Source organism: Gopherus evgoodei, chromosome 3, assembly GCF_007399415.2.
Source record: "Gopherus evgoodei ecotype Sinaloan lineage chromosome 3, rGopEvg1_v1.p, whole genome shotgun sequence".
NCBI lineage: Eukaryota > Metazoa > Chordata > Testudines > Testudinidae > Gopherus > Gopherus evgoodei.
The window spans coordinates 222,307,746-222,322,913 of NC_044324.1; the positions used below are offsets into that span (position 1 = coordinate 222,307,746).

The 15,168-nt window shown below is 39.7% G+C and overlaps 1 protein-coding gene across 1 annotated transcript in view; it reads right to left on the reverse strand.

The window, feature by feature from the left end:
* Positions 1–15,168, reverse strand: part of ZC3H6 (zinc finger CCCH-type containing 6) — a 64,048-nt gene that overhangs the window by 23,309 nt on the left and 25,571 nt on the right. Inside the window, 4 exon segments of the mRNA XM_030558215.1 lie at positions 2,139–2,254; positions 4,926–5,181; positions 7,011–7,133; positions 10,591–10,774. Coding sequence (XP_030414075.1) covers positions 2,139–2,254; positions 4,926–5,181; positions 7,011–7,133; positions 10,591–10,774 — 679 coding nt within the window.

A 15,168-nucleotide genomic window follows, 5' to 3' on the forward strand; every position in this document is an offset into this window, starting at 1 on the left:
CAGGATGCTTTCCCCACTCATTGAAGATTTCGTTTAGGGCTGAATTATGTATCTCCCACTTGTGGTCTGTGATGAAGTGCCAGATTGTCCACCACAGAATTCTGAACATTTGGTAGGTATATGCAGAGTGTGATATGTGGTTCCTGACACACCAATTCCATAAATTGACTGCCTCTATACAGAAAGAGATTTCGCTCCACTCTGTTTATAGAAGATGGTCATCAAGTTATCGGTTATTATCTGGATATGATGGGACCGTATGAGTGAAAGGAATGCATTGCAAGCTAGGCTGACTGTAGGAGATAGATATGCATCCTAGTCTTTTGAGGAATCTATGTGCCTTGCACAGTTTAACTGCCCATGTGGGCTCTCCATCCTATGATACATGCCTCTGTGATCATGGTTTTGTCAGGCTTGGGTGGAAGGAAAGGCTGGCAGCTGTTGAAGGTCTGTCCATCACACAAGAAAAGCCAGGGATTGGGCAGGGATTTTTACCCTGGTATTCCTGTTGTCTCTATCTGGTGAATAAACAGACTGGAGCCAGCCCTGTAGGCAATGGAGGGGAAGCCTGGTGAATGGTGTTACATAGATACATGAGGCCATGTGACCTAGCAGGGAAAGAGGGACAAGGTCTGAGGGTGACTTGTGTTATCAGGCTGTTCATGGCCTGGGCTCTGTCCATATGGAGACAGGCCTTTGCTGAGATTGAGTCTAGAGCTGTTCCTATAAAAAATTTTTTGTGGGAGTCAAAGTAGACCTTTCTCTGTTCACACAGATCCCCAAGGATGCCAGAAGACAGAACAAGGACAGGGCAGCCAACTGGACCTCCTGGTTGGATCTGCCTATTAGGAGCCAATTGTCCAAGTATGAGAAGATGGAATAGCTGTTTCATCTCATCTGGCCTTCTTGATGACTCCGGGTGCTGGTAGTAGCCCAAACCGAAGTACTCTGAACTGGTAGTACTCTGGTCCTACCAGAAATCTGAGGAACCATCTGTAGGACGAATCAATGTTCACATGAAAGCAACCATCTTCCATGTTGAGAGATGTGAACAATGTGCCCTTCTTTTGATTCACAAATAAAGAAATTTAGCTGATGTAGCTCAAGAATGGGTCTCCCTCCTCCTTTCTTCTTCCTGTCCTGCTAGGGCTTGTCTGTATTTGTCTCTTCATTTGCATCCTTCTCCACAAGGGAGAGTTAACTGGATTATGGTACATGCTCCTTTCATTATTCTATCTACAGAACCATGTTGAATGGGGTCCTGTAGAACCAGTTGAGCAAGAATCCAGTTTGCAGCCAGGGAGTGGGAAAGAGCCATAAATGGTGGTTACTCACCTGTAACTGGAAAATATTTGTATTACAGAAATGACGCAGTAGCAGAAGGTGCTGAGGACACAGAAGATTCTGACTCAGACCATGCATTGGTAAGAAGAAACTGCACAGGCACTGGTCCGCATCATCTCTTATGTCCTCAGTTCAGAGCATGAGGAGAACTATGGCGCATGTATGGACCAATGGACACGGCTTCCTAAAAAATTCTAGACTCAGGTGTATGGTGTGTATGTATGGAATATACATAAGGACCATCACTTGAAAAGGAATCACAGTTTAAGCTGTTTAAAGAATAGAGTAAGACAGCCTGACAGCTGAGAAGATGAACAGCTGACACTGACTACAGTCTTAACATTTTATTTTAGATGAAAGTGAGAAAAACTTGTGAGGAAGATCAATGGGAGTAAGCAGCTAGGAACTGAATCGAGTCTCCTAATCTAATTATGCTGGCTAAAAAAACCCCCAGTGATTTGGTGACAGCAGGAAAGCCAATTCCTCAGAACTGAATTAATCCTCCATTAAGATGATAATAAATCTTCAAAGTTAACATCCCATTAAAAAGTGAAGTTTATAATTCTCTTGCTACTATTGTTTCAGTCTTTCTGGGTGCAGACTAAACAAGACTATTTTCTCAACTGGATGGGCTAGGAACTTCCTTTTTTAGAAAAGAGTTAGCTTAACCTCTGGAGAACAGAACAAAATAGGTAGAAAACATAATTAGGCAATTCTGTCTACATCTCTGTTAACAAGGAGTATTCAGGTGTTTGCAAATACACGTATGTGTTTTTCACTTCAATTCCATGTACCTCTTGAAAGCCATCAGGTCCTTTATTGGCCCCTCTCCCCCTTCCACGATCTTTACGCTTCAACTTCTTCTGAATTCCACGCCCTCGACCAACACCAAAACCCCTTTGTGCAATACCTGAAAAATATTAAAACATATTTCAGATACCTCATAAAGAAAAATGACTATTCTTCAGAAGCAAAAAGCTCCTTAACGTGGCCTCCTCCTTAACTGACATCAGAAACCAGAAAAGTAGATATAGTTACTATATAGATACAACATTTCAGCTCTAAATTCCTTAACATACCATGTATAACATCAATTCCCTTTAAATACCTTTAATATTTGAAGAGTACATATAAAAATCACTGAAATATTGATGTTACCTTTATATGCACATAACAAAATGCTATTATCTGCACCCACAGATCTCTCTCCTACACGTGATGCAATCACTATAATCATAAATAGGCTTGGAAGGATTAGATTTTTATTGGCAAATGTCAATAAACGTCAATTTCAATGTACACACAAAAACCAAGGGAAAACATTTCCACTGATGATAATCAAAATTTACAAATTGTCAAAGTAAGAAAAATGCTGCTTGAGAACATAAGAGTTTGATTTAAGGCTATTTACTTTCTATATTTTGACATATAATGTTGAAAATTTGTTTTAACAGTTATAAAGCTTTAACTTTTTGAATCTCAATTCTACTGTCATTACACTCTCCCAATTACATGACACTCTCCCAGTTTCCAGCCACTATGAATATTTAAATTTGGTAAAATAAATGCTTAAAAATAAACATCAATATTATCTCTCAAAATTATAAAAATAAAATTGAATTCTGCCAAGCCTAATTATAGAATAAAAATGTTCCCAGAAAACAGCTGGGTAAGATAAATGGTAAATCCAATATTTTCTTCATTTAATTTACTTTAACCACTGTATTTTCTATTTAGTTGGGTAAGAAGAATTGTTTGACATCAACAAAACCACATGACTCAAGTGCCCATAACCTGCTAGTTAAGGGAACCATATTGGAGGTACCATTACTACCAATTTCTGAAATTTTGTGAAACTTGAAAAACTTTACATAGAGAATATTCAATAAAATTGCATTTTGGTTTTGTATTTTGTGATTTTAAATAACTGACAGATCGATCAAAGCCTGTGGACAGATACTTTATACCTATTTTTTTAAACTAAAAATAAACCCCAATGAAACAATTGCAACAACAGTGAAAAAATAATTTGATGAATTAGATGATACCTATGCTTTAGAACCAGGTTATTTTCATTACCATCTTTTCCCTTGCAACTCTTCCAAAACAGAGGCTCCCCTACTGAGGAATGGACCTTCTCAGGCTAGTCATTCTCTCCCCTTCACCTACCTCCCTCTTTATAACTACCTTAGTCCCTCCCTCCTTTACTCACAAACCCCGGAGGTTAATTTCTTAAATGGATGCTACATAATATCAATGTCATGCATAATTAATTTATCAAGTAAGTTGTTTTAGGTATAGTTCCAATATTTATTTTCCATGAGCATTAAACAAAATTTTGAACATATGAACACTTGTGAAAAAAAAAGAACAAAAAGGGGCATGACCATGGCTAAGGACCAGATTTTTAAATGTATTTAGATGTCTATGGAAGTTAGACATCTTAAGCACTTTTGAAAATCCTGTTAGGTACCAATCTGCATGTTTAGGTGCTTAAATGCCTTTACAAACCTGGCCTTAATCAAAATATAATGTTTCCCACCCAGCTCTATGTGTGATACTGTCATAGAGTACATCATATAGAAAATAATTCTGAAGCAATACTACTACTCAAATACTTATACAATTCACAACAACTGGCAAGAGTTAACTTATTAAAAAATTACATTATTCACTGCAGAACACGGAACATTAACCTGGATATGCAGCACTGATCTGTGACTAGTATCAGGGGGTAGCCGTGTTAGTCTGTATCCACAAAAACAACAAGGAGTCCGGTGGCACCTTAAAGACATTTATTTGGGCATAAGCTTTCGCAGGTAAAAAAAACCTCTGAAGAAGTGAGGTTTTTTACCCATGAAAGCTTATGCCCAAATAAATCTGTTAGTCTTTAAAGTGCCACCGGACTCCTTGTTGATCTGTGACTGTGTCATTTTTATTTTGATGATAAAGTATGATACTTGCTGATATGTTTTTCCTAGCTGTATATAAGAAGAGGAGAGTTACGGTCAGCACTTTGCATTTAATTTCTAGCATGACACTCCATAGATGCCTTCTGGTAGAAAAACTACCAGCAGCACCCATCTACTGTTTGTACAGCTCCGACAGTTGGATAGTAGAGGCAAGATGCACTGAGGGGAGAAGCAAGACAAGAAAAAGTAACCCACAGATAACAAGAGGATGACAAAAAAACCAAGAGAAGATAAAACAAAAAACAATGGATCCTATCAGCTACAGGTAAGAAATGCTGTCATCAGAAAAACAGTTCAGGTGTCAAAAACCAGCAAGACTTATAGGAGACTTCTGAAATACTGGACTCATACTAAGAACAACTACTGAAAAATTGGGTATAACCTATAATTTTGAAGTGTTGTTGTAGTTGTATTGGTCCTAGGATATGAGAGAGACAAGGTAGATGAGGCAGTATCTTTCAGCGGACCAACTTCTGTTGATGAAAGAGACAAGCTCGTAAAAGACAATACCCTAATCTATCTTGTCTAATTTTTTTCACCATTTGTAGGATACCATCCCATTCTGAAAGTTTCTGAAATGAACTAAATTAGCTATTAAACCAACCATACCTTTCTGGATTCCTTTCATCCCCTGTTTTTTCACTGGTTCTTTAGGAAATGGAGCTCCTAAATCAGTATTTGAAGTTTCTTTAGCTTTTCTGTATTGTTTTAACTGATCAGCAAAATCCTCCTCCTTTTCTTCTTCATTATAGTTACCAAAGTTATCATCACTGTAATTAGTGTATTCATCATATTCCTTATTTTTTAATTTTTTATTATGTTGTGCCTTCTGGGAAGTCATGTAGTTTCCTGATAAATGTCCATGCTGCATGAAAGGGGTAGTCGCAATTAGAAGCAATTTAACATCTCACTCTCCCAAACTCCCCTTGCCCTCACTTTATTAAGATGGTTATTTCTACACAATTGTTCTACTGTCAAGTGTTTCATTATTTCCATGATTTGCACAGGCAAACGTCATTGTTGTAAAGTACAATTTAATTATTCAGTAACAAAATGATCATTATACTATAATTGTCCATTATGTAGCTTTTACGCCTTCCTCAGGACTTCTAATACAAATCTCTGTCTGAGACTGAATAATGAACTAAATGGACATGAGTCTGATCTGCTACCACAATTCCTTTGTAATGTCACACTGTCAGGGGGATGTTATTCCTTTAAAAATAAGTTAAAAGTCATGGAAATGTGTCTGTTGATGTTCTGTTTTGGAAAAGAGCTGTTCACAAAACAAAAATGTAGTACCTAAACTGACTTGGCAATGTACCTAGTTCAAATATATTTTAAATTTATTTGTATAAATACAAAATTTGCTAGCATATCAAATTTTTTACTATGATCAATCTACTTGAAAAGTAAGTTACATATAGATCATCAAATGTATTTAAAAAAAAGAAAGGCTACAGCTTTTTCTGATAAATTAACAGATTTTTTATGACAGTGAATTAAAATGAAACAGTCATGTAAATATTTATTTGAATTTTAGTTGTAATTACCAAAGCAGTAGTAGAAGCATGGGAGAAGTGATAGGTTGTCTCAGGTACTGATCAACAAACAACATTAGATTTATAGAAAGTAAAAAAAATACTTTTTTCAGCTACTGATATGACTGAAACGATCATCTAAATAAAATAATAATTATAGATGTATTTTAGAATCTGATGGAAAAGGAGAAATGTGATATTCCAATAAAAAATTGTTAATAAGAATGTCTACAGCAAAATTTAGAAAATTCAAGTAAAATCATATTTCTTAACATTTTCCCACAGCATGACGACATTGATACAAACAAGTGAGTGTGTCTGTCCCTCAGTTAATCAGACAAGGTGATGCCAATTAGAATGAAGCATGCTCAGCTACACCCTTTTTCCACTGTCTGCAGGCAGGCTCTTGAGTTTGATGACAAGACTACTAGAGATATAAATAAATTAGGCTATCCAAAAGGTTTTTTGAAGACGTTTTGCACTTAAGTCTTGATGAAAGTCTTCTATCCTTCCCCAGTTTCTCAGTCAAAGATCCAATGCCTCAGCTCCTCTGTCCCTCCTTCAGGGGAAAGGCAGAATCAATTTCTTCCATTGGTTTCTAAAGGGATATCTGATGGTCTGAACTGAAAAAGCCAGGACAAATTACACTAAAAAAAACCCAAACAGCCCAAACAGCATGCAAGCTGTATATTTTTGCTGGTAGCTTCTAGAAAGAATTACTGCCATATCCACGGAAGCACAGCCCACTTCCACCATATTAGCTATAGAGGGGGTCCTCTTACAACTACTCACTGAAAAAAAAAAAAAAAGCATACAAGGATTGGAAATGGGCAGAAATGAAAGTTATTTAATTCTCATTGGCACCTTCTTTTCTGATAGTAGAAAAGATACTCCCACTTGCCTGTACCATTGCTCAGGAAATGTTAAACTGTAAAATCAGAGTTATTCTAAAATTGTATAGGTTCATTAAAAAGGTAATACAGTAGTACATCTGGAAATTTACCCAACAAAAATGAGATCTAAATATATTGCCAGAATGAAATCTTTGTTGAGCATGGATTAGGAACATATGGATTTATAAATAGCACAGTACTAATTATTCAAAAATTGTGGATAAATGGAAGAAATGAAAAATCAGTTTTATAAGTTATACCTGAAGGAATGAGCTATCATAATCTCTGTACAAACCAACTCCCTTCTTATGTGGTCTTTCTGTACGTTCAATATCAGAATCCAGGCTGTAGTCTGAACTGTCATCACTGGAGGGGGAATTATGCTGAAAGAGAAAACCAATGTTACTTCTGTAATGTTCTTATACAAAGGACTGTACACATTGATTAGTATATAATATAAAAATATTAGCTCATGATATCAAATCAGACTATCTACTATCTCTCTCTGCTTTCAGGGGCAATCTAAAAAGGCATATGGTTTATTGCCACTAATCCCCTTCCTTGCCTTGACAGAAGATGAGGGGGCAGATCTGATCATGCTTGGTAAGGCTCTCTAGGAAGAGCTAAATCCAATAGGCTGCCCTTGAATCTTTCCCACGATTTTCAGGGGGCTGGAGTGCTGTGTTCTACAGGGGGTGCCAGAGAGGACTGCAGGGGTACTTATTCTCAGTGCTGCTGCTGCTGCTTGAACAGTCTGTACTTTTTCTGGCTTCACTGAGGATGAATTCTTTCCACGGAGAACCCTCTGTTCTCAGAGCTGCTCCTGAAGGAGGGTGGATTGTGGGGTAAGATGAACTTAAACTGCAGAGCAGACTATGGTGCTTAGATCAATGAAGGAGGGCTTTCCTGCTCTCCCTGTGTTCTTTTCCTGTACCAATGGCTTTCCTAAGCGCAGGGACAGGGCTGGGACTGCATCTGTACTATAACCACCCCTTTATTCTGGGGCTGGAGCTGCTGTCCTAGAGTGAGGCTGCTGGACTCTGAGGTCGTAATCCATTTGGGTAGTTTCAGAATTCCCTCCTACTCTAGAGGGGCTGAATCCCTGGCAAGAGGAAGAGAAGTGTTCTTCACAGAGCTTCCTCCTTGTAAGAGATTTCTGAGGGGACGTTCTTCCCTAATTTTCCCTTTGGAATGTAAGCTGCCCCTGCACTTCAGGCAGAAATGTCTGGTAATGCTAGAATGATCCTGACCTTTGCTCCTTCTCAGCCATTTTGGAAACCTGGTAAGGAGGCTGGGAGCACAGGGGAGGAGGAAGGGACTGGGTCCTCTCCTGCTTATGGGATTGAAGGTCCCAAGCTGTCAGTGCCTCACATGTGCTGCTGTGGCAACTGATCACTGCACCTTCTAATAAGTGTCTGAGGCCTGCTTCTTTGTCCCCAAAGGTTATTATTACAGGAAAAGAATGTGTTCTCCATCTGCTGGAGAACAACAGAAATCTGAGTTATGGCTAGAACCTTATATGTGAGGGATATGACAACACAAGACTGTGTTCCCTGTTCATGTGCTGACCTGTGTTTAGACTCATTTAGAAGATTAAAAGAGAGAATTTATTTTGTTTGAGCAGCCCCATCAAAGATTTCCAATAAGCAGCTTCAAAATCTGTGCTTTCATTTATAAAATCAGCTTCTTGTCCTTACAGTTAATGATAGAACACTGAAAACAACTGACTAAATTGATGCACTAAACAATTCACTAATTGATTCCTTAGTCTGCATAGAGCCTAAAATATCTCCAAGTTGTGCAATCTATTAATTTCAGTCAGGGTACTGTGGAATCTGCAATAGCACAACCATGGCATCTAGCATTTTCCAAGAGGCCATGTAGTTCATAATTTTTATCATCAAATACATCATATTGCTATAGACAGGCGCCTCACATTTTGTTTTATCTCTCTGCCCAGCTGGGATCTCTCTGCAAATGCCCCTCTCTCCAGTTTCCCTCGCACAAAAGCAGTTAAATGGAACTACAGTGCATGCTAACTGCACTGTTCCATGAAGCCAGGCAGCAGAGTCAGGGAGACACTGTTGGAGTCCTGCTTGTAGGCAGGGAATGAGGACAGCTAAAATCATTCTTGAGCTACTTCTCTGACCCCCCTCCAGTTTATCAACATCCTTCATGAACTGTGGATGCCAGAACTGGACACAGTATTCCACCAGCATTCACACCACTACCAATACAGAAGTAAAACAACTTCTATTGCTACTTGAGATTTCCCTGTTTATGCATCCCTGGATCACATTTAGTTATTAGGTTGCAAAATCAAACACCTCAAAGTTACAAAATGACAAATTTACAGTTGCCTATGCAACCTTAACTGTGCCCACCCCTCGCATCCCACCTGTGAACTGCAGTGGAGTCCTATGCAAAAAATTGCATGTGATTGTTTAATTAAAGACTGAATAATACTGCATAATATATACACGGAGGCAGAATTAAGTTTACACAGGCAACTATAAGTCTGGCATTTTCTAACTTTCAAGTGCTTGACTTTTCAAACTGCATAACTTTCTTTTAACATACAAAAAGTATGGATTCCTAGTTGTTGTTTAAAGGAGAAAAAAACAAGTTCTATTATACACATTTGCAGCAGGAGAAGGCTATTTATCGCAGAGGGGTGATGTGCTTCTTGTGCCCTGTGCTGGGTGTAGGGAGTGGTCAGGGGAAGGCCTGCTTGTAGCGTTAGTCCTGTTTTTTAATTACTTTTTTTTAAACACAAAAATAGAATTTGTATCTTTCAGATCTTGTATAACTGTATAATTAAAACCAAATTTACTTTAGTTCTTCACAGTCCTAAAATTCTTCTGCTAGATGAAGCAAAAAAGTAAGGAATAAAATAAAGTGAGACTGGGAAATGCTATCTTATAGTTAAGAGCAGGAGACTTGGAGTCAGGAAATCTAGGTGCGGTTTCCAGCTCTGCTACTGTATCTGAATGACCTTGAGCAAGTCATTTAACCCCCCTTCCACTGAAGACAGCCAGGATTTAACCCCTAAGGCTTCAGGTAGCAACCAGCATTTAACCACGAAGTCAACTAACTCTGCTCACAATGAGTCTATATGCCTAGATATGGTAGAGCTTCTGCCCCATGTGGTGCCTCCAGAGGGGAGATGGGAAAATGGGTCCCCATGTGCTACATCCAGGATGTGTGGGAGAAGCAGAGCCCAGCCCAGTTCCACCACAATCTTCTGCAACAGCTGCTCTGACAGCTCCCAGGCCAGTGCATGTTGCTGCTCTGGCTGCTGGTGGCCTACTTTTTAGAATATTTGTTTTCAGTTATTTTGGAATGCTGCCAATATGTTCCCACTATACACAAGCAACAGAAGAAAAATGGGGATTTTTAACAATTTATAACTCACCTAAACCTGAACAGGGACTAACAGAGTAGTAATATAATGAAAGTGAACTACCTGAAATACTTTTTATTAATAATTTGGAGTTTATAGAAAGTTAGCTGCTGAGTTTCTGAAACTGTGATTTTTGCAGTGCAGTAGCCAGAGAAATTGTTGATTTACCATCCCTTGTCCTGGACAAATTCACTGTCACTGAAGTCAGTGGAGTTACCCTTGTTTATATTAAGAGCGAATACAACACAGTATCTTAAATCAAAATTCCATGATAAACTTTTTTTGAGGGGCCTTTCATATCATATAGTGTCCAAAGAAGTGCTAGGTGCTTAGGGATAAAACAACTTTCAGATATGTTGTCCAATTTCCTGGATAAGAAAAAGTAAACTGTGTAGCTACAGTAGTAATATCCAATATATTGGTATACATTTTCTAACCTTATGTTTATCCCGTCTTCTCCTTTTTGATTTTTTCTTTTCCTTTTCTTTTTTGCGTTTCTTTCGTGATTTTCTATGTGCTTTTTCATTTTTCTCTTTATCTTCCCCTTTTGCATCCTGTTCTTCCTGAACTTCTTCAAATCCTGCATCATCTATTTCACCATCTTCTAGCTCACCATCTTCCCTGTATGGGAAAGGTATGATTTAGATTAAATATGAATTTCCTAAATTAAAAGCATGTAGTACAAAACCGCTCATTTGCACATTTTCAACAATAAGTCAATAAAGTTTGTTTTTTTTACTACCAAGTCTCTCTCTTTCCTTCAACTAAATTTATTAAACAATAAATCTTTAAAATTCACCCAAAAAGTTACTACGATTTTCTCCCATAGTTTAAATAGTGTATTCAAATCATAAATTGGTCTTGGCCTCAACACCAGAAGTATTTTATGTACAAATAAAAATGACAAATTTAAACCATTCATAACTAAGGTCTTCTCTACATTAGGAATACAGTCACATCAGGGCACTGGTAACTACAAAGTGTGTCCTAGCTTGGTTACAGTTTTGATTTATAGTATACAATGGGTCTCTAACTATGTTTCATAACCAGGCTAGAGCCTTGGTCGGACCATAGCTTTCACCATCAAAGAGAGTTAAGGTCCAGTTTACATTACAAACTATAATAATGTTTTCCACTGAATTACAGAACAACAGTATTACCACCAGGAGCCCTAATTTTGTTGTGTATGTAGCATAGTCAGGACATAAATTAAAGATGAGTAAGGCTCTTAGAAAGCTGAGTAGTAAGTGGGAATGTACAATAAACGTGGAAGTGCTTCCACCTTTAGAAAACACTACACTTCGTATGAATGAATTTTCTTTATTTTAGGAACAAAATTTATCATAAAACCAAGATTGGGCCCATAACTGTAGCAAATTTGCAATGCTTACCCCATGTGAAAAGTCCCCCTGAAGACAAAGGAACTGTTTCTTACATAAGGATTATAGGAACTTGCCCTATAACTCTGATGCTAAAGCAGCTATTCAAAGCAGCAAGCTGGTTTTAAGAGTCCTAAACAAAGCAACTAAAGGTGGACCAATTTCACACATTCCACTATATTAACTCTATCTAGGTTAGAAAAAGAACACTACTGTGACATAAAAACTTAAGAACTGCCATACTGGGTCAGACCAATGGGCAGTATAAGACAGGATGAGCAGGGATGCAAAACCATGCTCCGATGTGTCCCTAGCCACTGTTTGCCAGAAGCTGGGTATGAGCAACAGGGGATGGATCACTTGATGTATACCTGTTCTATACCTTCCCTCTAGGGCACCTGGCATTGGCCAATGTCAGAAGACAGGATACTGGGCTAGATGGGCAATTGTTTTGACCCAGTATGACTGTTCTTATGTAGTAGCCTTTCTTCATCAGTGGCCAGTACCAAAGCTTCACGGGGAATGTACAGAATAGGGTAATTTTGGAGCGATCCACCCCTATTTCCTCCTCCTGGCATCTGGCAGTCAGATGTTCAGGGACACTCAAAAATGGGATTGCATCCCTGACCAACTCAGCTAATAGCCATTGACCACACATTTCAAAAAAGTCCAGTTACTAAAATGTAAGTAACCTTCCTTTCTCTTCTTTGAGTGCTGGTTCCCAGGGGTATTCACTGTGACTTCCAAGCAGTGCTGGTTGATGAGGAGGGTGCAAGTAAATATGCTGTGCTACAGAGTGGAGGACCACTAAGCCCAAAGGAGGCATCCCTAGCCAAAGCCAGAACCAACTATGTGGTGAAGGTATGAATGAAGCCCCAAGTGGCTGCTCTGCATATCTCCAAGGGCTCTCGTACAGTAAGCCTTAATAGTTTGAGGAGGGGTTTTTATAAGATCCTAGCAAAAGAGGATGCAGGAGGAAATCTACTTATCTTTTGGCAATAGTAATGAACAACCTTAGAGACTTCCAAAAGGGTGCTGTTTTGTGCAGGTAGAAGGCTAGAGCCTGGTGCATGCCTCGGGAATAGAATTTTGCCTCTTCTATGCTGTGGTGAGGTTTACGGTAAAACAGTGGAAGGCAAATAGTTTGGTTAAAGTGAAAGGTATGCATTTTGGATACAGCTGAAAAGAAATCTTGTCCTTGTGAAAAATTGAATACATAAAAGCTACATGCTCCCCTATCCTTGTAGCAGAGGTACTAGCGGTCAAGAAGACAACTTTCAAAGAAATCTGCAGGAGGGAACAGGAGACCTAGGATACACATGGTGGTCTTGTGATGGCAGAAAGGATGAGGGCTAGATCCCATATTGGGACCAGTTTTGAGACTGGAGGGAACATCTTCATAATGCCCTTCAGGCACCCTGCAGTAGTGGAATGGGTAAAGACTGAACACATCTCCATTGGATGGCTACAAAATGTCTCCATAGGGAGCTGAGACACAAGCCCAGCATCTTCACTGAGAGAAGATATTCCAGCATCAGGAGGATTCCTAATGCCTTAAGAGGTAAGTGGTGCTGCTGACACCATGGAGAATTGTTTCCCTTTAGTGGCACAGCATTTCTGCATCAAGGATCTCCTGCTGTTATTCAAGATGGAATAAACTCTCTGAGAGCATGATCTCTTCTTTATGTACATTAATCATCCAAAAACCATGCTACCTGATGCAGAGAAGCTAGGTTGGGATGGTTCATCCTGCCCTTGTTCTGGGACAGCACAGTGTCAGCCTGTTCAGGAACCTCGTGGTCAGTTACAATGGAAACAGGTAAGGAAGAACACAGCAAAACTTGATGGGGCTGACTTTTACATACCAAGACTGTGTTAGGCAGTGAGGCATACCCACACTACCTTTTCCCATAACAAAGAAAGATAATTTCAGGTTTACATGTTCTCTAAAAGTCTATGTCCTCAGTTAAGGAAGAAGTTGAGTCTGTCAGGGAAAATAATCAACGCTGGATTCTCACATGGACAATGACAAAAAATGGCTAGTCATGTGGACTTGACCACCAAAAAAGAAGCAAGAAGTGAAATGTCCAGGATCACAAAATGTTTAAGGAAAAAAACTTCCAAACAGAAAAAGAGACAGCACAAATTAGAAAACTAGATGAGAGCTCATAATTTTCAATTTCTAGGTTCTTTTTCAAGTCACCTAAAACTGATAAAGTAACTCCTCGTTCAATGTTGTCCCATTCAATGTTGTTTCAATGTTACATCCCTGCTCAATTAGGGAACATGCTCGTTTAAAGTTGTGCAATGCTCCCTTATAACGTTGTTTGGCTGCCTGCTTGTAAGATTCTGTGGAAGAGCAGCAACTTTACAAGGAAGCATTGCACAAGTTCCGCTTCTCTGCTTCCTCCCCGTCTCTCCCAGCACCTCCCCCACTGCCAAACAGCTGTTTGGTGGGGCTTAGGACTACCTGAGGCAGAAGGAGGAGTGGAGATGTGGGGCTTCCCTCCTCCTCCCCCTCCCTCCCAGCACTTTGTGTGTAGGACTTTCTGGGAGGGAGGGGCAGGAGCAAGGAAACCCTGCACCTCCGCTCCTCCCCCTCCCTCCCAGATAGTCCTAAATGCTGCCAAACAGCTGTTTAGCGGCATTTAGGATGATCTGGGAGGGAGGGGGAGGAGTGGAGACACGGGGCTTCTCTGCTCCTCCCTCTCCCTCCAAGCACTGCTCGCTTAGGACTTTCTGGGAAGAAGGGGCAGGAGCGGGGAAGCACTGCATCTCCCCTCCTCCCCAGAGTCCTAAGCACCACCAAACAGCTGTTTGGTGGCGCTTAGGACTTTGGGGGGGAGGGATGTGGCGTGCTCCGGAGAGGAGGTGGAGTGGGGACAGGAAGAGGTGGGCCTGGAGCATTCCCGGCAAAATCCAAGCCTGTTCTCTGGAGAAGCTGCTGCTGCTGCTGCTGCAAAGGTGCTTTCTAGTGTCCTTGCCTGCAGCAGGCTGTGCCTGTGTGGAGTGAGCCGGGGCACTTCCCAACCACAGTACAGTACTGTACAGTATAATGCCTTTTGTCTGCCCCCCAAAAAACATATTCTTGGAACCTAACCCCCTGCATTTACATTAAATGTTATGCGACAACTGGATTTGTTTAACATTGTTTCACTTAAAGGTGCATTTTTCTGGAGCAGAACTACAACATTAAGTGAGGAGTTACTGTATAAACAAGACCCTCTTTTGCTACAGGATACCTATGTGCAAATCTTGAAAGGGACAACACACTGGCAACACATCCATGAAGTCTTAACTAATACTAAAGATAAACTCAGAGTCCTTAAAGAAGCAAGTGACATTTATCAAAGCAACAAAAAGAAATAATGTTTCCTTATCTGTATTTTTTAATGTTTCATTATAGAGGACATACAGTGGGCTGGACACTATTCATGGGTTGGACCTGCTCATTCCATCACCATGAAAGCTTTTTCCCCACCCTCCCACTTTGATTTCAAATATTCTTTGCTGTACTCCTGCAACACTGCTATAAAGAATGAGAATCAAATGAACTGTGAGCCCTCCACCACATTATTAAAAAAATGAGGTTGAAGTGTTATAGTTCCACTGGGAGTGTCTCTTGTTCACCAACCA